We start from the raw sequence: 23,748 nt of genomic DNA on the forward strand, positions 1-23,748 counted from the left end.
GGCCACAGATCGAATGCCGAAGAAAGTTCCGACTTGTGAGTGATTGCCAGCCACCATATTTGGCACGTCAACAAGTCTTCTTCTCTTCATGTGGTTGCATGATACATGCACTCCCCAAGCTTATTAGGTCAAGTCATTCTTCCTTTCATTAATAACGAATATAAACATTTTTCTTAAGGAGAAACCCTAGTGATATTGATTAACATTGTCAAGGAAGCATACAATTGTACAAGAGAGCGTTCTGGATAATATTTGAAAGCTCTTCGTACCAACAAGATACAAAATTAGAAATAGGCTAACTTAGCCAATCTATGTGCCACTATATTGGCGTTTCTACGAATATGACAAACGCGGGAAGCAACTAAGTTGTTAAACCAATCCTTGTGTCTTCAATAGTGCTAGTGTGGAGGGCGTCACTTTCAATATCATCATATAAGGATTACCCTCCCAATATCTTGTATTAAGGAAAATAATTAAGCCATAATGTTTGGCTTTAATGAAAAAGACTTAGACCATACGTAATGAGAAAAGTTATTTATGCATCTGAAGTCTTGTGGCCAATCCATCCCGCACAACTTGTACCAAAAGAAACATGTCAACACATTTCAAAAAAAAAACACGTCCACTGTCCAGCCTAAAAAATAAAATAAGATACAAGCTTGTATTTCAAAATGATAGCACTTTATAGGCCAATTCACCTTTAGAGTTTATAGGGGAATATGGGAAAGAAAATTGAATTACTTTGGCAAGATAAAGGTAAAAAGGGAAACTGAATACGCAAATGGAGGTAGACACGATACAATTTGATAAGAACTTTGCTGTTCAATATCTCTAGATCTTTCCCTTTCTTGTCCTGCAAAAATGAAGTGAATTCATATTATTTAGTCAATAATAAATGTTGAAACTTGATCACTTAGTACTACAGTTTAGTGATATTCCTCTTCATTTGTAAGTCAGAGGTCTTATGTTCGATTATCGTCAAAGAAAAATTTTAACCACATTATTGCTAACCTATTATGATGCTAAGCACATTCTCTCTCATTTAGTGTAAATAATATCGTTTGTTAAAAAAAATGTTAAAGCTTGAAGGTTCAAACTAAAAATGTGATTGTGTAAAATTAATGCGATTATATATTACTTGATCACATTACGTAATTATTAATTTATAATTAATTTGCTAAAAGATAAAGAATTAATATTAGCGTCTTGAAATTATAACCACATGCTTATTTTTTCCTTAACAATACATTGTTCGGAGCTTCAATAATAATTTTAAAATAAAATATTAATTCATATATTCGTGGATATATTTATAGTAAATTAATTTTTTGTGAGGCACGTGGCATGGGGAGCTTGTATGAGAATTGGGACAGTCCCCTCAGTGCTGTAGAGCGTATCTGCTAAATTTCTAAAAATGACCCTAGGAAAAAGCCAAATCAATAGCGTGGAGCGTAGTAAACGGGCTAATTATCACAGACAAAAAGGTCAAAGGCCCAGCCCAACCCAAAAAAAAAAACCAGGACCGGAGGCCTTCATAAAACATTTGAAATTATATATAGGGCACAAAGCACAAAAGCCAGGTAGCCGTTGGAGACAGACCATCGTGACCTTTCGGCAGTATTGAGATCGGACGGTCAGGTATTAGTAGCCGTTGTATTCAAAACGGAGGAGCACATGCCCTTCTCTCCCAAATTCCGCTTTAAAAATTCTTTTTCCTTTTTTCTTCGACTATGAATCTGCTTAATAAATAAAAACCCGTTTTAAAGAACCCAACAAGAACACAGACGCACAGAGTAGAGAGAGACAGGACGAGAGAGAGGGGGAAAGAGAGAGAAAGCGGCTTCATATGCCATTCATTTCTCTCTCGGGATTTTGAAGATTCAAAGCTTTGATATTTGCATTACTTTGATCAAGTCCCTTGATTTCTCTTCAAGGTTTGTGGGTTTCTTTCGATCTTTCGTTTTGTTTTTTAAATTTCGAATGTTCTGGGTTTCGATTGTTTCAGATTTTCGGTCGTTTTCTTCTTGTTCTTCGTGTTCTAGATCATGGGTTTTTCTGATTTCATTCACATTTTAATTTTTGGTTTTTTATTTTTGTTGTTTGATGGTGATTTTGTGTTGAAGGTGATCGAAATGGGATCAAAGGAGAACAACCCAGCTCTCGTTAGGCCCTCAAATTTCCAAGGTAAGAGCCGCAGCCAAAACCCATGATGTAATTTAACGTAATTTTCAATTTCTGAATCTTTGAATTTATGTTCTTCTTTTGTATTTATTTTCTTTAAATTTTGGAAAAGGTCCAAGAATGGGGGGTTCCAAGTTTGTGAAGGAGGTTGGGCCGAATCATCGACCAGCACTAAGGGATGTCCATAACATCACCAGAAAAGAATGTCCTAGGTTTGTGACATTTTCTTACAATCTGATGAATCTCTTTCCATGTTTATGTTTTAATATGTTTGATTCGTTTTCTAGTAGCCTTTAGTTTACTAATGACCTAATTTGAGACATTATAAACGATGTAATTCAGGAAAGATGCTGCGGAATGTAAGAAAAATGTGCCAGATCTGCCACATAGACCAGTGACAAGGTTTGAATTTACTCTTATTCTATTTGCCTTCCTGTTTTTGTTGTAATAGGCTATCTGAAGAATTTGATACTTATATTTTGATTTTTGTATAGGAGGTTTGCACAATTGCTCCAGCAGCAGCCAAAGGTAGTACCTTTTAGACCGATGACAAGGATCTTTTGTTTACATTTTGGTTTTTCGCTTTTAATTATTAAAATTTTTGGTGTTGGTTATATGTAATTAGGAAACCAAGGAAGTGACTGTGAGTTCATTTGCTGCAAATCCGAAAGCTGTGCAGGACGTTAATCAGGAAGCTAAGAAATCGAGCTCGTATAATGCAAATTCTAGTGGTTTAGTGGATTGCGAAATTATAGATGTGGAGAATATCGAGGATGAGGCTTGTGATGCTCATGTGCCAATGTTTGTTAAGCACACCGAAGCTATGCTAGATGAAATTGATAGGATGGTATGTCTGTCTTACTGTCTAGTACTACTAGTAGTTTTCTTATTCGAAAGCTCTCATCTTTATATATCAGAAGGCTAAATGGGTACATTCTGTTGATTACTGCAGGAAGAGGATGAAAATCTGGAGGATGAGGACCCCATTATGGATATTGACAGCAGCAGCTCAAAGGATCCGCTTAATGTTGTTGAGTACATAGATGACATCTATGCTCACTACAGGAAATCTGAGGTATATTTTCATTAGCTATTGAAAGCATATACTATGGTAACTAGATGGATCACTGAAACCAATGTAAGAACATAGTTCTGCTCTTGAGGGTTAGAAATGAAAGGCATAGTACCTTAAGATTTGTTGGAAGTCTGTGTGATCATTGACCAGATGACCTTAGAAATACCGCTGCATTTTTGTGTTCTCATATGGCTTAGGGTAGAATTTAACCAATGTTGAAACTGCAGAATTCTTGTATCTGTTTGATCATATGAGCTTCAAATTTAAAAGCACTGCACTTTTTGTTCTCATATGAGCATAGGGTAGAATCGAGCGAATGTTGAAAATTCTGAATTCATTCGTCTGTTTGATCAGATGAGATTCAAAACTAAAAACCACTGCATGTTTGTGTTGTCGTATGGCTTAGGGTAGCTAACCCGAAATAGTTATACAAGGATGTCAGATATGCAAATGTTGGAAAACTGACCTGTTTGATTAGATAAGAATATTTACTTTTTTTTGGTCTCATACCTTTTCCTTATAGGGTTGGTCTGATTTCTGGAGGTGCATATGTTGACAATCAATTTCTGCCTTTTTCTTTTCTGGGGTTTTCATTGTTTGGTTTTGGTTTTACTGGTTTTCTTTTGGTAAAGAAATACATTCTTCTTGCCATAAGTATCAATCAAATTGGTTAGTTGGCCAGATTGTCTAGTGAGACACCCTTTAACTAGATAAGTAGATGCATAAATGAGGGAGGTTACCGACTAAGTTCAGTTTACTGAAAAATGATAATCTTTATCATGCAGAAGTCAAGCTCTGTTTCCCCAAGTTACATGGCTCACCAACCTGACATCAATGAGAAAATGAGGGCAATTCTCATTGACTGGCTTATTGAGGTACAATATTGTGTCATTAGTTTGATTCTTTTTAAAGATGCCCAAGTTTGAGTATTAAGGGTTTGGTACTGTGATGTGAACAGATTGTTAACAGGTTTTGATTCTTTTAACAGGTCCACTACAAGTTTGAGCTTATGGACGAGACACTATTCCTTACTGTAAATCTTATAGACAGGTTCCTAGAGAGCCAAATGGTGATCAGAAAGAAGCTTCAGTTGGTTGGTGTGACAGCCATGCTACTAGCTTGCAAGTATGAGGAGGTTTCTGTCCCAATTGTGGAGGATTTTGTTCTCATATCAGATAAGGCATATTCACGGAAAGATGTGCTTGATATGGAGAAATCAATGGTGAACAGCTTACAGTTCAACTTCTCTGTTCCTACCGTGTATGTGTTCATGAGGCGATTCCTCAAGGCAGCTCAATCAGAGAAAAAGGTCAGTCATGCGATACACAGTATAAGAAGCAGTAATATTTCACTTATTTTTATAAAACCTAATGGTATTAATGTACTTGGTTTTCATGGAATTGAATGAACAGCTTGAGCTTCTGTCCTTCTTCCTCATTGAGCTATGCCTGGTGGAGTACGAAATGCTCAGGTTCCCCCCTTCTATGCTAGCAGCTGCCGCAATTTATACTGCTCAGTGTACTCTGTCCCGGTTCAAGCAGTGGAGCAAGACTAGCGAGTGGTATACGAATTACTCGGAAGATGAACTCCTGTGAGTACTTCTTGCACTGACTGTCGGTGTGATAATGTATTACATGAAATTTGTTTACTTGTCAGAAAAGTAATGTTTCATGTGTAATTTATGTATCAACAGAGAATGCTCGAGGATGATGGTTACGTTTCATCAGAAGGCTGAAACTGCGAAACTCACTGGAGTGCACCGGAAGTACAGCACATGGAAGTTTGGCTATGCAGCTAAAGCTCAACCAGCTGAGTTCCTCTTGGATCACTGATCGTGCGCTGACAGACAACTTCGATCAAATATAAGCGACCAAGATTCTATCTTGAGTTTGTCACTGAGCAACAGAAGTTGCCCTGGGGGATCTTTGAACATATTAGGATGGGTTTCTTTTGTTGACAACTCCAGCAGCTATCTATTTAGTCTGCTCTCTGCAGATAACGTGAATGTGTTTGTTGGGTAGTCTTTCGTTGACTCATGTTTCCTGGAATCAACGGTTTCTTTAACATGAATGCTCTTAGATTTCCAGTTTGTCTGTCTCTTCCGTTTTCCATGCCAAAAGACTAAACAGAAAGGAGGGATTGAGTCGATTGACAGAGATCAAGATTTGTCTTGAAATTTGATGGATGAGGTTTGAATTAAAACAGAAACTTGAAGATTCAATTCACAATATAATCGGTCAATTGTATAAACTTTCGACCTTTCCGGATCTTATTTTTGTCATAAATAGAATCAAATCTTTAATCTCTTTACTTTCGATCTTTCTATTCCAGTTTCAACCATACCCAATACAGAGATCTACAACAAGAAAGACAACCGCCACAGCTCCGCTGTTAGATACCAGTTCCGGCCTCTAGTTCAACCTTAACTGGAAGCAAGAATTACAGGGAAAGGTGAGGGAAAGGAGATGGGAGTATTTTTTGCAAAATGATTTCTTAATATTTGATTTCATCCATGTCTGTTGCAACAAGAAAGAGAGAGCTTAATAGCACTAGCAACCTCTCCAAAGTAAGACTGCCACATGGCACACACAGCCTAAACCCTTAACAAACAGCACAAAAGAAAGGCAAATTACATAACGACCCCAAAACACTACATTTCGACCCAAAACTTTGTTGCCTTTGATCAAGGCAATCACGGTACATAACATCCGCTAGCACGGCCGCCACAATACCACCACAAGCCGTAACCAAGAAGGAGGGGGCATCCAGGAATCAAACAAACCAAACGGAAAATGAGAGTAGACAAGCTCCCCGCACAAAATGCGCTCCCCTAATCCAGTCTAATTAAATAGTGCCAAAATGCATTTTATACGTCACCCAACATCGTAGTGTGACACTAAAGAGTAGCCGGTATGGAATTGGTCAAGTTTCCTATATTATTGGAGATTCCTGTAAACTAGGAATTTGATATGCACCGTAAATAATCACACTTTTAAAAAGATGCAATATCTGCTCCTAAATATCATTTGCGATTCTCCCAGTTTAATACATATTTTGTATCCTAAAATGACTCTTTCTCAACTAATATAAATACTTCTCGTGTACCATCTCTAGTGGTGTAATTATCGCATACTATATTCTCTTGCCTACTACTTAAATCTCAAATATTGCTTACTAACTTGACCGTCAAAGAGTCTTTGGCCAACACCCCACCGGTGCGTAGGTTACTTAAGGTTGTTTGTTGCTTTATAGGTAATCAAGTTTGTGCATCTGCAACGCATGTTCCAACTCAATTCTAGCCCTACGCTTGGACTCCAATTCCCCTCCGGCCATAGTTAGGATTGCCCGAAGGTCATTGGCCTTAATCTTCTTGAAGGTAGCATGATCAATCAACTTATTCGCCTCATAATCGTGGGCCTCCGAACACGTCCCGATCCAAAATGTCCATCTGGGCACCAGGATCAATCAGTGTTTGCCAACCTTTTCAAGGTGACGATGTCATAAAGTGATTGAGATGTGCAAAGTGTTACTAATTTAAAATTTAAAGTAACTAATTCTAGAGTGCGCAAGTGAGCGGATTGAACTGTTATCACACAAGTGATGTCAGAACATATGTAAATAAGCAGTAACCTTGTATATGTCTACTTTTGCTAGAAGTCCTCGTCCTCACTAGAGCATTGCCACTAAATCCTAGAGGAAAAAAAAAAGGCCCAGTGGACCTATAAAAGTAAAATTTTGAAAACCTCTATGAAAATGTGTAACTCCTCATTGTCAAACAAATATAGTTTCTTAGAAATAATAATCTAATACTAGTATGTACTAGGGTACCCTATAGCACAAGTGAGTAAAAGAATATAAGGTACTACTACAATACATATCTCATCATCAAATCTCAAATCTTTGTCACAATAAATCAATGCTCATTAAGTAATGGTGGCACATAACTCATGTAACAAATAACTACATGAATGGGCTGGGTGTTAAGTTTTACATTTTAGTACTACACCGCTAGCGTTGCGCTAAGTGCATCACTAACTCTAGATATAAAACGAATGTAAGCGGTGCCATCAGAATTAGACTTGAGCTTGTCATGTGCCTGGACCAATATAATAAATAATAGACACTAGTGCAAATCACAGCATAATGAGCATATATGATATGCAGATGTTATGACCTAACTTTACATTTTACGAATTTTAGATTTTACATAAATTGTTTATACATTATATTCATAATTGTTGAATTAATATTGAATTATATAATTTGATTTGAAAAATAAATTTTTTTTTTTAGGGTTTTCGAACCCAACGGGTAGCGGCTCGAAGTCGCTGCTGCAACTCCCCTAGTCGCTAGAAACCAACCTCGAAGCCACGGGCTCCAGGCTTGAACCCAGAGAGCCCCAGAGCCACTAACCATGGGCAGGCTTGGCTTGCAGCCATGCCCCACCACGTGGTCACCGTCCCCGATGACCTAGGGTTGTCGCTAACCCATTTTTGACCGGGAATCATTGGATTTTTCAAAAATTCGATTTGAATTTATCAAGGGTTTTGGTTTTTGAACATCAAGATTCACCTCTCTCCGCTCATATTCCTGATCACTATTGAACCACGAACTTGCCCCGCAATTTTTCGACCAAAACACAGTCGCCTGCAGCAGCAGCGCTGATCTTCTTCCCCGGCGAGCACACCCAGAGAAAAGGGAAATGTCATGGCAACCAATGAGTTAAAGTGTGGGGTCTTTCGTAAAAGGAATGACTAGACACTGTAAACGATGCTTATTGAGTAAGCATACGCAATTGAATTTAAACAAGATGATGCCCGTTAAGCATTGAATGTACATAGCTATTGGGTTGTGTTATTTATAATTTTGAGCGTCCACATGTATTAGATGAATTCAATAATGTTAAGTTGTTAACGAATTGAATTTCTTACAATGTGAAGTCAAAGTACATAGGTGGGATATTCATGCAATGACTTAAGAAAAATCTCAAACAAAATCACATTGCACAATCCTGAAAGCATACTGGATTCAAAAGATTTTAGAATACAAATCCTATGTTCTGAGGGGTTGTCGAATTGGGCAAAGGACAATTGGAAAGAGTAATTTGCATCTTAAAAGAGACTAGTATTTTAAGGTATGGAAAGGTTAGGGACCTTTCTACAAGTACCCTAAATGTGGAGGAACATTCTTAAGTGTTAGCAAATTATTTATGAAGACATTGGAAAATTATTCTCGTATGAAATATAATTTTATACTATAGAAGTGCACACCATAAGAGTAGTCAACCTTAGTGGTACCACTTATTAAAGATATGACCAGAGAGTAAGTTGATCATCGAGGGGAATGAGGCTAAAGCCAACATAACTAATGAATCAGTCGGGCGGAAACCTAACTTATTTGATTGGAGATCTCATGGTCTAAGTTCAATAGGCAAACTGGTTGGGCATGATTCAAAGAAGTTAACACACTACATACCTCATTCCTATGATGGAAGAAGTGAGTTGTTTGCAGAATTTTTAGGGTGCATATTATACTTAATGGTAGTGATATCTTAAATAAGAGGAATAGAGCAGACTATTCTTAATGAGTGGTCACTTATGTGAGAGTAGAAGTGGGTTGCTTCTATGAGAATGAGATGGTTAAATTCTCTAAAGCTTTCGTGAATCCGAAATTTGTTCATGACCAAAATGAACACAATCGTATGAACCGTAATATATTAGGATTAATAATGTGTGTTGCTTATGGTTTTGGAAGCTTCTGGTTGCTCAACTGTCGGAACCAAATTACCAGCAAAAATGTCATTCGTTCGATATAGTTGCCATCTGGACCGTGAGGGAGTATTAACCACGGCACTCCTAGTTGAGCACTCCTAGTTGAGCACTCCCGATGTCCCCTCGCATACAAACGGAGTTCCAAGACTTGCAGGCAATACCTAAACACTTACGTTCAAACGTGGTACAATCATCTCCATGATATCTTCGTCTAGCCTCTGCCATCTGCTGCCCTGTTCGTTTTGCTTCCTCTTCTTGTGTGGTTTATTAACCAATTGAAGCAGCAGTTGCTTGAACCTGAACCATCTGCTTAAAGAGAGGTAGTCGCCTAGGTTTTGAATTTTGATACGCCAAAAATAGAGTCTCATTCATCTCTCTCGGTCTGTTTAATTGATTTTGCAATACCTTGATATTGCAAAAGATAGAGAGCGTTCAATTTTCTGTTCTAGGGTAAGGACTATGGAATAATCTATAGGATGGAGTGTGAGCCAACCCTAATTCAAAAAGAGAACCCCGATCCTTTCCGCGTCCTACAAGAATAACATTCGGCGCAATTTTTAGAAGTGAGCTATACTAATTCAATTTTACGGAAAGGGATCTTCTCAGGATCCCTTCCTCCTAATCCACTAAGTTCGGAGATTCGAGCCGTTGAAATTTGATCAACGACTACAAATAAAGGTCTACATTAAAAATTATAACAACTTTAGCTGTTTGATAAAATTTTAACGGTACGGATCCCTAAACTTGGTGGATTAAAAGGAAAGAATCCAGAGAGGATCCCTTTCCCAATTTTACCATGCCTACGTTATTCTTTTTCTTTTATCCTATGCTTTTAAGGTTAAATGGTGGCACAAAGGCCCAACATATGGTAACCATCTTTTTAAAACCATCATCATTTGCCACTTAGTAATAGAGTTTAGTGGTATTCATTTTTCACTTCACTTGTAAGTAACAGGCCTTTGATTTGATTCTCGCTAATCGCTAAAAGCGAATTTGAACCACATTGCTAGCCCATTGGAAGACTTAGCTCACGCCTCCCCCTAGTATTGAAATATCATGTGTTCAAAAACCAAAAAAAAAAAAAAAAAAAAAAAAAAACAAAACAAAAAACCATCTTCGTGTGTTTAAGGGCAGATATAGAGTCACAAAGTCCTATCCTTCTAACCATAATTCGAAAAGTGACCTCCAGATGTGGCCTGAAGAAAAAATACTCGTTAAGCAACCAAGAAGTGTAAAACAAGGGGTACAGTCTGACAGATTAGGCATTCTATTTTGATTTTTCCCCGATCAACCAACCTAAACCTTTTATGGTTAATTATCAAAACATTGATGGGGTTCAAAGTCATATTTAGTAAGGCACTCACTGCAGTAGACAAACTGGTTGAGGTCCGGAGTCACAACCGAACCAGGAACAGATGTGAGTGGGTGTGCATGTAAGGATAATTTGTCTAACCTAACTTAGGAAATATGACACTCATTAAATCTGAATTAAAAGTTTAAAACACCTTTTGTGAATTGAAACGCAACCTACCGAGCAGACTGCAAAAATATAAAAAGAGATACGAAGTCATCTAGTCTGAACATTCCTTTCTTCTTTTAATCAAAGCTCTGCACAATAACGAATAAGCGATATCAAACCATCTCAAGCATTGAATAAAGCCTTTAGATTTCTCTTTTGGGATATAATATTTGAGTAAATGAAGCTTTCATCATAGCAAACCACCGGACAAGCAGAAGGATTACAATAGATCCGTACGTAAAGAAACAAATCTTACAATCAACTAAACAGGAAGCACCACATCCACTTTCTTGTTTCTTTACACTCATGCTTCTTGACACTCACATCTTACAGGAATGTCCAGCAAGAAGTCGAGTTTCACCAATGCCTGTCACAGTAGTTGAGCAATTGAGAGTTCAGATAATAGAGAGGGCAGAGGCCAGGAGGAACAACCTTCCTAGTACAGTAGTATCAAAAGATATATAGGCCTCAAGTTCCTGACACATTTATCACACATGATTTATCAGCAATGTATCCAAACGCACAAACTTTTCCTTTTTAATCCAATACAAAGAGAAAACCAGATATTACCTCTTGCACATCATCAGGAACAAGATGGCCACGATTAGTTGTAGCCTAATGTCTATGATACACATTAAAGTGCACGAATTATGAAGAAAACATGAACCGCTAACCACGGCTTAAAGCAGCTCGCTTGATTACTAACTGCAAGAGCGCTCTGATTACCATCGAACCGTCGTTGTAAGTTAGAGGGAAGACAAAACTTGGGGATTTCGGGAAGATTAGAGCGGAGGGATTGCCCGAGAAGTACCTTGAGCTGAGGCGCCGTGATGTTTCCGGTATGGGCCGAGTCGACTCGCGTGAACCACTCCCTCAGAGTCGTCTAGTTCTCCATTTTCTTTTTCTCTGTGAGCGTGACGTTGACTAACTCGTTGTTTCTCTCTTTTGTTCAATTTTAAAATCTTCTTCTCGAAACGCGGCGTTGCGCGCCGCTTCACACGTTAGATTTTTCAAGGTATCGGTCACGTATCTTTATATAAATAATAAAATATACATGCTAAAAGTTTAATAACTTAAAAAATAAAATTTTTCTTCATTTTTATCGTAACAGTTAGTTATACCACTTGTGTTTCCGTCAGAGTGACAAATTTCTCGCTTCACACAATTTTATGGAGATGTATTCAATTGGGATTTTGAAGGATTTTAATTCTTTTAATGAATCTATGGATATTCAATCAAGATTTTAAGTGATTCTCTGAAATTCTATATGTATTCAATCAAGATTGTAAGATAATTTATTAAAATCCTTAGAAATCCTGGTGTATTCAATTAGAATTTTAAAGAAGTTTATAATAGTCATGGTGTATTTAATCAGAATTTGAATTTAAAGAATTTAGAAAAGTTGAGGAATTAGAGGGAATTGAAGGGACTTTGTAATGTATTTTAAGCATCCACAAATCTCACCTCTCCTCATGAGATTTCGAGGGAATATAATCAAAATTTTACATAAAATCTCTACAAATCAATTAAACTCTATAAAAATCCATGGATTTATAAATTTATTAAAATCTCATTACACCTGCTTGGTGTTTTACAATTTTACACTTTTACACTTTATAGTTTCAACTTTCACTTTCCTAAAAACAGAAAAGAAGAAAAACATAGCCATTCCACTTATTCCGTTGGGACGAAGTGTCACGTGCCGCGTCCGTGTTGAGTTTCAGATGGGTTTCTGTAATGCGAATTTCGTGAGGTTTATAAAGCTGTTTTGATTCTGTGATAAGAAAGGATCTCCTCTCTGGCTTTCTGGGCCAAGTCGACGAAGCTCTCTCTGTAAGTAATTTCTCACCCTTTTCTTCCATATATGCTCCCGCCGTAGTAAAATCGGATTTCTTTGGTTAAATTGATTGCGCCAATCAGTTCATCTGCTTTCAGTTTCTTAATTCTCTGTTTGGTTGCTGGGAAAGTGTGGGAAAAATGATTTAAATTTACTTCCTTTTATGTTTTCGACTTCAATCTTCGGAATACTTGTACCTAAATGAGTTGACTTTTATTACAGTTTTTGTGGAATTCCATCTTCTATCTGTTATCTGATTGATCTAATTGATTTAAAATGTATATAAAAAATGACTTAATTTTTGTTTTTTGCACTGTTGACTTCTGAACTGTTTAATTGAATTGGTTGTCGAAAAAGCTGATTTTTTATTTTATTTTATTTATTAAAGAAAAATGATTCTTGAATGCACAATGTTGATGGGGTTTTATTGCTCATCTCAAAGACTGATATATTCACTTTCGGGGGAACATGCCTAGCATTTTTTCCTGTGCTGATTTGAGCTTCAAGTTTTGACTGAGTATGGTGTATGAGGGTTGGTCTGAATTGACGAGCATATATTTTGCGTATGCAAATGTATACTAATTTAGGATTTTGAGCATTGTGGTGGTATGATCTCATGATAAAATGTCCAAGAATATATGATTTTTTATTCTTTCGATTCAGTATCATGACTCAGTTGCAAAGCACTAAACATCGTAGTTAAATACTTGCATGCTAGTGGTTTGGTGTAATGGTAACTCATTTAGAGCTTAGGGAATGGTGATCTCCGAACAAATTATGGCATTTGTTTTCGGTTTTCCATGCACCCTTTTACCGATTTTGTTTCTTTGTCAATCTGTCTTTTTATACTACACGAGAATAATCATATATTAAGTTGTGTGCTAGGTATCTATATAATTTGTGCTCTCACTTTATGCTTATTATTCATCATCTGGGTGAACAGGTCCATATTCTGTTGTCTGTGGTGATTCACCACCTAATGCATATGTTTGTGATTTGATAATTCCATTATGCTGGCAATATTTAAGAATATAGGCTGGTCAGAAGGAAATACGGCTGATGAAGATAGCACCATTTCTCGAATTCATTACCCAGTTGGCCTACACACCTCCTACGTGGGCAAGTCTAGTTTGTGGTGTATTTGTACTCATCACTCTTACCCTTTCAATTTATCTTGTATTTGAGCACCTTTCTGCATACAAAAATCCTGAGGTATTTATTCCCATAAATTGTATTTAATATGCATGGTTCTATTGTAATGTTTATCTGGTGCATTTTTCACATTTTGGTTTGTGTGACCCTTTCAGGAGCAAAAGTTTTTAATTGGTGTTGTCCTCATGGTTCCGTGCTTTGCAATAGAATCAGTAAGTTTTTATTTTTGTTTTTGAAATTTAATTTTGTTTGTATTTTTTTATTCAAGCCTCTCTTTGGGTTTATAGGTAGAACATATATTAATCTTAAATGTCCTTTAGATATAGTTTCTTTAACCCACACTTGTTTTAGACAATGGTTATTAGTGTAGATCATTAACAGTAAGTGTTAAATGGACAGAGGGGAGAGAAAGGGTAGGAAAAGTAGTTCAGGAAAAGAGGGGGTGGGGGGATTTATGGTGTTTGCGTCTGCACATATGACATGTGTGCCTGTGGTTCCTTAGGAGAACCTTATATGTAGTTTGTTGTTTAAACTTTAATGTGCATGGTAAACGGTGAATTGAAATTTAACATACGAAAGATGATGAATTTTTCATTTGTGATTTGTTTTTGTTTGGTTCACAAACATCCATGTTTCTTTTGGACACATTGGGAAGATAATGAGTTGAATATACATGTACTGTTCATTAAGTTTCTGTTAATTTGGGAAGATTAAGTTCTTGTATTAGATTTGCAAGTGATCGTTGTTTCTTACTATTGAATTAGATGTACAGGTGTGCCTGTGTTACAGACAGAAAAGTACTCTTCCTCTGATATTTGGTATTTTTTTTTTTCCAGATTCTAATTTGGTGTTCTTTTCAGTTAGTATCTTTATTGAACCCTTCGATAAGCGTTTATTGCGAGATTCTACGGGATTGCTATGAATCCTTTGCCATGTATTGCTTTGGAAGGTACCTGGTTGCATGCTTGGGTATGTCCCTTTCAAGAACTTTTATGACACCATTGTTTATCTATAGACACTTTAGCTAACATGCTCATTAAAATTCAATTTTGATGTGTTTGGAATGTCATAATACATTAAATGGTTATTTGGATCTCAAACTTGAATTTCACAAAAGCTTTGGAAGTACATGTTCATGTCTAATACATGGTTATTGAGCATTCACTGACAATCTTGTTCTGATTGTGGACAAGATTGCACTGTTCATGGCAGGATTGGCCTGTTGGCTGCAATGTGATAATAAATGTTCTTTGGCTGTTCTTGCATACACATTCAGCTCTCTCTCTCTCTCTCTCTCTCTCTCTCTCTCTCTCTCTGTCTCTCTCTCTCTCTCTCTCTCTCTCTCTCTCTCCATGCACAAATAAATCTATTCTGCATATAAGAATCTAACATCAGGGCCAATGTTAAAATTTTAAGTTTCCAGGGCCAATGCACAGACAAGTAAATACCTGTTCTGCACAATGTTAGGGTTTTTAAGTGTTCAGGGCCAATCATATGACAATCATGTAGAATTATCACAGTTGCCATCTTTAACTTAGTGTATGTGTGGTAGTTTCAAATAATCCTTGTTTGATGGGGTACATATCTATCCAGGATATTTTTCATTTGCAGTTTGTAGTCCTTTCGTTTTTAATAGATAAAGAAACTTCTTTACTTCCGTAGTTTATATTTATTCTGCTTTTGACACTGTCCGTTTATATATATATATTTTTTTTTCTCTTGCTAAGGTGGGGAAGAGAGGACTGTTGAATTCATGGAAAGGGAAGGACGTGCAAGTTCTAAGACTCCCCTATTAGAACACAGTTCTGAAATGGGAACTGTTAAGCATCCTTTTCCAATGAACTATATCTTGAAGCCATGGAAACTTGGCCAATGGTTGTACCAAGTTGTAAAATTTGGAATTGTTCAGTATGTATGTTTACCATCACTTAGAGAATTTTTATTTTATTTTTTGTACTGGCCATTGTTTCTTGTTCTCTAATTCCATTTCCCTTATATAACATAAATTCATTTTTTATTCTTGGACAGATGTTAATTAAGTCTCTCAGTGCTATTGTAGCAGTTATCCTTGAAGCTTTTGGTGTATACTGTGAAGGTGAATTTAAATGGGGATGTGGGTAAGAGAATCTCAAATGATTATAGGAAAAGCATTTGTAATTTGAAATTATCATGTGATATATTTGATAGGATAAGTCTTATTTTTTGGCCCCCAAGAAGCTTTTTGAACTATTAAGTATTGAATTTCTCATGGAACTCTTGCATGTTACTTATACTGATTATGTATTGATTGTGTCAATTTGCATGTGAAGTAGACGCTCCTTAGGGACTTGTAAATTTTGGGTATATGTTGTATACCTAGAAATGAATCTTCAGGAATTCTGCATGTTGAAATAACCTCTAAAATCTCGCTAAACACACTGTAGATGGTGGTTAACATATGATAGCTCATTTTTTTTTGCCTGTTGCAATGTTTACGGGTTTGTCAATTGATAGAGACGCAAAATGGTCACATGATCTGGCTTTAGTTCTTTTAAAGTATGTATTTCGAAAACAAGCAGGAGAGGCCTGTCAAGACCTCAGTTTCCGTAGCCATAGCCTCTTTCTTTGAACCTTTGACTTATGTTATGGCATCAGAGCTTGTGGGATTTTGCCAATTACTTCTTCTGTTTTAAGAGCTTGCGATATTTTGACTTATCAATTTTCCTTCTTATTATTTTGTTGATACCCTACATATCTCGTTCTCCTACAAAAGAATTGGATAAATATTACTTAATGAAGTTTAACTCATAAAGAAATCTCAACATCATAATTTTCTTGTGCTTGCAGGTATCTTTATATTGCGGTGGTTCTGAATTTTAGTCAGTCATGGGCTTTGTACTGTCTTGTTCAGTTTTACACTGTTACAAAAGATGAACTAGCTCGCATAAAACCGTTAGCCAAGTTTTTGACATTTAAATCAATTGTGTTTTTGACATGGTGGCAAGGTGTGGCAATTGCTCTTCTCTATGCCTTGGGTTTGTTCAAAAGCCCTATAGCTGAAGGCTTGCAGTTTAAGTCAAGTGTTCAAGACTTCATCATTTCTATAGAGGTAGAATCTTTCATTGGGTAACACAGTTTGCATGCCATAATTGTGTCTTTTCACTGAATATTTACTGTCGTAGTCTTTTAAATGGTAATCTATTCTTCCTTAAAACTTTATGAGTTGATTTGGTCTTGAGAGATTATTATTCCTCATCTGAAGGTGTTGCTATAAAATTAAGGGTTAATCGGTCGACAAAATCATGACTAATAGTTTTTTTCTTCTCAATTCTCATTTTATTCTGCTAGTAGTATTCTGTATTACACTGTCTTACATTTCTCAATAATGTTACATGGGTTACGCAACAAAAGATTTATTCATTTTACCATCTTTATGCAACATATTTTAGTTTGACAGTTCTGCGTTTTCGCCCTGCACAGATGGGCATTGCTTCTGTTGTTCACCTATATGTTTTTCCTGCCAAACCTTATGAGACGATGGGAGATCGTTTCCCTGGAACTGTCTCTGTTCTTGGAGACTATGTATCGGCTGACTGTCCTTTGGATCCGGAGGAGGTTAGGGACAGTGAACGCCCCACAAAGCTACGCCTCCCCACTCCTAACATTGATGCCAAGAGCGGCATGACCATCAGAGAGAGTGTTCGGGATGTTTTCATTGGTGGCGGGGGATATGTAAGTATCTATTTAGTTGTACATTATGTCAAAAAACATTGGAACATAGCTTCTGTTGAAAGGGTTATTTTGATATATATTAAAACAACTAGTGTTACACCTTGGTATAGCCAATAAGATTTGTAGATTGCTGTTGATATTGGATGTGCACCGTAAGACACTGAAAACATGTGTAAATTGCGAAGGCTGCTAACTGATGTCTCTGGTTAGGTGATAACTGTTTGCGGAAAAGAACGGATACAAATGTTTCAGATTGAAACTGTTCTTTTTTTCTCTAATATGTTTCAATATGTCCAACCATCTTTTGAACTGAAAGATAGTTGGTGTCTACATGAAACCAGTTGATCGTGGGTCATGGTGTAGGCTTTTTTAGTTTGGGTTCTGAATCTGCTTTTTGCGTGGAATACAGATTGTGCAAGATGTGAAGTTCACAGTAACACAGGCAGTGGAGCCGGTAGAGAAGGGGTTCACCAGGTTCAACGAGAAGCTACACAAGATCTCCCAAAACATTAAGAAACATGACAAGGAGAAACGAAAGGCGAAGGATGACAGTTGTATATCAGCATCACCTACACGGAAGGTGATTCGTGGGATAGACGACCCTCTCTTGAATGGAAGCATGAGTGACAGTGGGGTTGCAAGGGTAAAGAGGCCTCATCGCCGCAAATCTGGATATACTAGTGCAGAAAGCGGCGGAGAGAGCAGTAGTGATCAGAGTTATGGTGGGTTTCAGGTAAGAGGCCGTCGGTGGGTAACCAAAGACTGAAGAAAGGTCCTGGCTATTGTCTCTTGGGATGCTGTGGCCTGTGGGTTTTGTCCATTGTTATTTGCTCAGCGATATTTTCATCTGAAGCTGTTGCCTTTTTCCTTTTTTCGTTCTTTTTGATTCATAGAGGATGGCGAGAACTGTCGCCTCGGAGCCACTTTTTTGTTGGGGGCGTAAAAAATGTAAATGGTATCTAAGTTAGATGAAATATTTTATAAGGGTATGTAATTTACGCATTTACGTTGAGGACGGTAATTGTAACAGCTGAAATCAAAATTTTTTTTTTTGTTAGAGAAGGTGACTCAATCTCTTACCTTTTGTTCTCTGTCATATGCAAGAGCTGCAATTTTAATCTCAAGGACTAAAAGTTTATCTTAGTAAAGTAAATAAACTGGCCTCCAAGTATTATTAGAGGTCCTCATTGTATTTGTATTCTCTTCATTTGATTTTCACACCGAAAGGTTTCTCCTAATTAGAGTCGGGCCCCTGAGAGGCCGGAGCCCGGAGTAGACATCTCCTCCGGCCCCCAATTCTCAAGCACTGTTCAAAAATGGTCAATCAAGGCGAAGCCACTGTGATGAGTTGTACATATCACCGAAGTGTGAACAAATCTGATCGTAAATGTGGCGAGCAACGAAAAATTTCAAGGTGATGGCAAACATGCTCTTAATTAGCTCATGCCATGTATATACTTCATTTAATCCTTTTCAATTACAACTAACACTATCCATAATCTTAGTTTTTGACAAACTACAAACGAAAGATGAAAGTTTCTTCAGAGATGATACTTATATCACTGCCCGGAGCTCTGCAGTAAGCAGGGAAAATTTCCGGTGCTGTGATAAGATGAGAGGGTTTCGAACCGCTTGAATTCTTGATGACAGATCAGTGTGACTGGATCCTGCGTTTAGCTTGGCAGCATTGAGTATTGTCCGCAAGATTTGTAGGGTATCGTCGTGACTAACAACTAAGATCGTGCACAGAATGAACAAACACATGTAACAGACAAAGTCACACTTAGTACGCAGGCAAGAAAAGGTATGATTTAATTTAACCTTATGGCAGTTAAAAGTGGAAAGCCGTGACACAGCTGGATAAACCGACGGTCTTGTACAACTAACAGAAAAAACCTCTCAACTGAGAAACTGAATTGAATAATCTCTCAAGAACCGCAAACAAACTGAGTAATTACAGCTACAAGTTTTTCATCCTTATTTTTGAATTCTTAAGGTCGACGGATGTTTCTTTTTTCTTTAAGTAGAAATTATTCGGAAATAGGCTTTTTGAGTTCCGCAGCCACAACTAGACATTTTATTTCATGTCTTTGCAATGCCAATGTGCCCAATGATATGCAATGTAGAGCATAAGAATAAGATGTTTCTATAATTAAGATAGATGTATTGCAAACATGACTACAATGCAGGAATAGAAAACGCGTATTTATACACACACCCTTGAAATTGTGACTCCATAGTTTCCATTGCTTCTGCAAGTCTGCACGCAACATCATCGACGCTTTCTCCTCCCTCTGCCGGTCTCATGAGTGGATCTTTCTCATCAAGAGCCCATATATCGTGATACTATCAGCAAAGGGGAGAACAGAATTACGACAGATGATCATAATAAGTTAGCACCACCTATAAACCCAACAATATAGACAAAGCCATCAATCTGCCACTTTAATCAGTGAAAAAACTACACCAACACCAATGGACTTACTTTACCGTGTGACATGAGTCATACGAAGGACCAAAGAAGCGTTTGCGAAGATTTTCCATCAGCTGTCCAGAAAACCAACAAATGGAAAAAAAAAATCACAGGTTTGAAATCTTAAATTAGTCCTGACCATTGTAGTGTAATTACATTCGTTACAAAATCGATCAGCTGCGCTCCTGTCAAGCAGAAACCAACCAAGCTAGCGTTCCTTTTGGTGGTTTTTCAAGGACTATCTTACCTTGCATTGAGCACCCTGAAATGCAGTGTTTAAGACAGATGCAACAACTTGAGCCGTGTGAGTTGTTCTCGAAAACGGGAGTAGCAAATCCGAACATTATCAAGTGGTATGTTCTTTTCCTCAAGTACCTGCACAGTGCACATCTACAAACTACTCAAACTCCCATTTCTTCTTTCCATCAACATTCCGGTTTTCGGTTAAATCTTCAACCCTACCAAATTTTCAGTCCCTAATTCACATTTCCTAACTTCCAATTTTGCAGACATAAAGATTCATACTTTTTGAAATGTGAAACAAATTGCAAAATGATTAAAATCTTAAAGCAGAAAATAGTACCTTTTGCCTTTTGGAATGATTGTCCAGATGATTGTGCCCGACTTACACCTTCTGGCGCCAATTGATATTCTGGGCGGGTACCATTTTCCTGTGTCAAATTCTAAATCCTCAAAAACTGCAGGGCCAAACAAGTAATTAAGGAAAATTGAGGGGGGAAGAGAAAAAACAACCATGGAAGAAACAACGATGCCTCTCTCATTCGCAATGCTCTTGCCGTGCCTCTGCAGTCAGCACCTGGTATCTGTTCCTCAGAAACGGCGTCGTCTCCGCCATCTCCACACCCACCGCTACCGCACTCCTCTCCTTCTCCTCTTCACACCATCCACTTACGTGTATGTTGTTTTATTAGTGGGCTTCCATTGGTCAAGACTCCGTGGTCAACCAATGAACATAATTTTATTATACGTGACGTGGCGGTCTCCTATTAGCTACATAGAACTCTTCCTCTGATAACGGCCGTATACGAACAGTATAGACCCTCACATTTGCAGAGCTGTTTGGAATTCATAAAATTTGAAGCGAACAGAAAATTGCTAGTGAGAGTGAATCTGTGAGTCTTTGCTTCGCCGGAGGAAGTAGATTTCACGGCCATGGCACTCAATCTGCGGCAGAGGCAAACAGGTAAAATTACTCTTTTGCCCTTTTAGTTTCTCTCTCTCCAGATCTCTCTGCCTCAATCAAACCAAGGAAGCAAAAATTGAAAAATACTGGATTGAATCGATAACCCATTTAGCTAATAGAGAAAACCCAGATGAATTATTACCGGAATTACTATTATAATTGATGAAATGTGTTTATTTTTTCTGGGTTTTGTGCGTTGAGTTTGATCTGTGATATTGGTTTAAGAGCTGTGACGAAATTTCATTTAATTTGCTCGATTGGGTTTGTTTAATTCTGCATAATTGTTCCGGGTTTTGTTTAAATGATTGATTTTGATCTATGGTTTCTGGATCCAGAATGTATTACCCGCATGCTGAATCTGAACCAACCCGTTAATGCAACCGGTATGGCCAATGAAGAGGTCTATAAGATCTTGATCTATGATAAGTTTTGCCAAAACATACTCTCCCCGTTGATCCATGTCAAGGACCTTCGTAAGCACGGTGTGACCCTGTACTTCCTGATTGACAAGGACCGAAAACCCGTCCATGATGTGCCTGCTGTCTACTTTGTCCAACCCAGCCATTCCAACATTCAGAGGATCATTGCTGACACTTCGAACTCGCTGTATGATAGCTTCCATTTGAACTTCTCGTCCTTGGTTCCCCGCCCACTGCTCGAGGATCTGGCATCTGGGACTTTGAATTCAGATTCAATTCATCGGATTTCAAAGGTGCATGATCAGTACTTGGAGTTTGTTACACTGGAAGATAATTTGTTCTCGTTGGCACAGAAGAACACTTATGTTCAGTTAAATGATCCCAAGGCAGGGGACCGTGAGATTGAGGAGATTATTGAAAAGATAGTTGGTGGCTTGTTTTGTGTTTTGGCTACTCTTGCTGTTGTGCCAATTGTCAGGTGCCCTCGTGGTGGTCCAGCTGAGATGGTAGCATCAGCATTGGATCAGAGACTTCGTGACCACTTGTTGTCGAAGAACAATCTGTTTACTGAAGGTGGAAACTTTGTGAGCTCTTTCCAGCGCCCCATATTGTGTATATTTGACCGTAATTTTGAGTTATCTGTGGGAATACAGCATGATTTCAGGTACCGGCCCTTGGTGCATGATATTCTTGGATTGAAGCTTAATAGGTTGAATGTTCAAGGTGAAAAGGGTGGGATGAAGTCGTATGAGTTAGATAGCTCAGATCCCTTTTGGGTAGCAAATGGGTCTCTAGAATTTCCAGAAGTAGCAGTAGAGATCGAGACCCAATTGAATAAGTATAAGAGGGATGTTGATGAGGTCAATAGACGAACTGGTGGGAATGATGGAGCTGAGTTTGATGGGACAGACATGATTGGGAACACAAAACATTTGATGAGTGCAGTGAACTCATTGCCAGAGTTGACTGCGCGGAAGCAGGTGATTGATAAGCACACCAACATTGCAACTGTGTTGTTGAGTGAGATCAAAGAGAGACTGCTCGATTCTTTTGCTAAAAAGGAGTATGACATGATGGTTAGAGGAGGCATTGATCGCAGCGAACTTTTAGGTGTGCTTAGAGGGAAAGGGAGTAAGATGGATAAGCTGCGGTTTTCAATCATGTATCTTATTTCTTCTGAAACCATTAATCAACAAGAAGTGGAAGCAGTGGAAGCAGCCCTCAGGGAATCTGAGGTTGATACCAGTGCATTTCAGTATGTGAAGAAGATCAAGGCGCTGAATGTCTCACTGGCATCAGCAAATTCTGCTAACAGAAGTAACATAGTCGATTGGGCAGAGAAACTTTATGGGCAATCAATAAGCGCAGTGACAGCAGGTGTGAAAAATCTTTTATCCAATGATAGGCAGCTAGCACTAACAAGAACAGTGGAGGCCTTGGTGGAGGGGAGGCCGAATCCAGAAATTGATTCCTATCTTGTGTTTGATCCTCGTGCTCCGAAGTCAAGCTCAGGAATAGGTAGCAGCCATTTAAAAGGACCTTTCAAGGAAGCTATCGTCTTCATGATTGGAGGTGGTAATTATGTGGAGTACGGGAGCCTACAAGAGCTTGCGCAGCGTCAGCAACCTGTCAAGCATGTTATATACGGAACAACAGAAATACTCACAGGTCAGGAGTTTGTGGAGCAGCTCGCAGTACTGGGGCAAAAAATGGGATTGGGTGGTGCTCCTACTCCTCCTCCTGCCTCAACTCATTGATACGTAAATCCTGCAGTTTAGTTGTTTTTTACACCTGAAAGAAGATGATTGTGAGAAACTAAGAAACCATGTAGATGAATCTGCAGAGGACTGCTATGATCTGTGGTTTTATTTGTAAGGTCTGCACGGTGGTTCCATACGAGATTCGTCAACTTTCTATCGGGATCAAGAAGAAACCAGTTTTATATTTTGTTATAACCAGAAGTTTTCAGAATCACATACTTCTGTATTTCATTGATGTGTACTTTCTATGGTTGGAAGATGAGTTTACCGATCTTACCCTTTAATTCTTGTTGATGTTTCTCTATAAACTGAACCTTGTAATATGATATTTTAATTTTTATTGGTCTCTCTAAAGACGAATTTTTACTGATCTTACTCTTCTTTGTTTCTAGTAATTGGAGTTAATAGGTCAAATGAAAACAACGAAAATGATTAAACAAATGAGTGTAAGAGTATAATGACGGGTTTATCATTCCTTTTAGTTTACTTTTTGTTAAAAATATATAGAAAATACAATAAAGATTGTAGGCTTCGATAAGGATACAGGAGAGTGAAGAGAATGATGCGGAAGAAATGCATGTGAAATGGTACATAAAAGTGAGAGGTTTTAGATTCTCTTTCTTTTTATTTTCATTCTCTTTCCTTT

The 23,748-nt window shown here is 37.8% G+C and overlaps 3 protein-coding genes, 1 long non-coding RNA gene and 1 pseudogene across 10 annotated transcripts; 3 read left to right on the top strand and 2 right to left on the bottom strand.

Annotated features, from left to right (window-relative positions):
• Positions 1–1,582: 1,582 nt before the first annotated feature.
• LOC137726521 (G2/mitotic-specific cyclin-2) lies at positions 1,583–5,342 on the top strand. The gene is made up of 11 exons (XM_068465455.2): positions 1,583–1,934; positions 2,124–2,184; positions 2,294–2,393; positions 2,524–2,583; positions 2,676–2,709; positions 2,807–3,028; positions 3,134–3,256; positions 4,042–4,131; positions 4,245–4,565; positions 4,669–4,847; positions 4,950–5,342. The coding sequence occupies exons 2-11, from the start codon at positions 2,133–2,135 to the stop codon at positions 5,086–5,088; spliced, it is 1,320 nt and encodes a 439-aa protein (XP_068321556.1). The 5' UTR covers positions 1,583–1,934; positions 2,124–2,132; the 3' UTR covers positions 5,089–5,342.
• A 4,877-nt stretch (positions 5,343–10,219) lies between these two features.
• Positions 10,220–11,451, bottom strand: LOC148696855 (uncharacterized). The gene is made up of 2 exons (XR_015962030.1): positions 11,358–11,451; positions 10,220–11,264 (listed from the first exon to the last, which is right to left on the bottom strand). It is a non-coding gene; the product is annotated as an uncharacterized LOC148696855 (long non-coding RNA).
• Positions 11,452–12,191: 740 nt separating this feature from the next.
• Positions 12,192–18,303, top strand: LOC137726318 (protein LAZ1). 6 transcript variants are annotated; one of them, XM_068465232.2, is made up of 9 exons: positions 12,192–12,379; positions 13,327–13,595; positions 13,691–13,747; positions 14,396–14,504; positions 15,263–15,447; positions 15,564–15,652; positions 16,362–16,623; positions 16,995–17,246; positions 17,656–18,303. In XM_068465232.2, the coding sequence occupies exons 2-9, from the start codon at positions 13,443–13,445 to the stop codon at positions 18,010–18,012; spliced, it is 1,464 nt and encodes a 487-aa protein (XP_068321333.1). In that variant the 5' UTR covers positions 12,192–12,379; positions 13,327–13,442; the 3' UTR covers positions 18,013–18,303. The 6 variants fall into 6 exon arrangements, with proteins under 6 accessions (XP_068321333.1, XP_088550668.1, XP_068321330.1 ...); XM_088694542.1 differs by having other exon boundaries at positions 12,223–12,379; positions 13,419–13,595; XM_068465229.2 differs by having other exon boundaries at positions 12,249–12,379; positions 14,372–14,504.
• A 350-nt stretch (positions 18,304–18,653) lies between these two features.
• LOC137726319 (uncharacterized) lies at positions 18,654–20,581 on the bottom strand (annotated as a pseudogene). Its single transcript, XR_015962802.1, has 6 exons — positions 20,473–20,581; positions 20,310–20,390; positions 19,967–20,094; positions 19,732–19,793; positions 19,462–19,592; positions 18,654–18,990 (listed from the first exon to the last, which is right to left on the bottom strand). The product of XR_015962802.1 is annotated as an uncharacterized LOC137726319 (transcript).
• Positions 20,582–20,635: 54 nt separating this feature from the next.
• Positions 20,636–23,477, top strand: LOC137725592 (SEC1 family transport protein SLY1-like). The gene is made up of 2 exons (XM_068464328.2): positions 20,636–20,923; positions 21,259–23,477. Exons 1-2 carry the CDS (start codon positions 20,893–20,895, stop codon positions 23,097–23,099), a joined length of 1,872 nt encoding a protein of 623 aa, XP_068320429.1. The 5' UTR covers positions 20,636–20,892; the 3' UTR covers positions 23,100–23,477.
• The last annotated feature ends 271 nt before the right edge of the window (positions 23,478–23,748 follow it).

The sequence above is a fragment of the Pyrus communis genome, chromosome 5 (genome assembly GCF_041283825.1).
Source record: "Pyrus communis isolate YQ-2024b chromosome 5, ASM4128382v1, whole genome shotgun sequence".
Lineage (NCBI taxonomy): Eukaryota > Viridiplantae > Streptophyta > Magnoliopsida > Rosales > Rosaceae > Pyrus > Pyrus communis.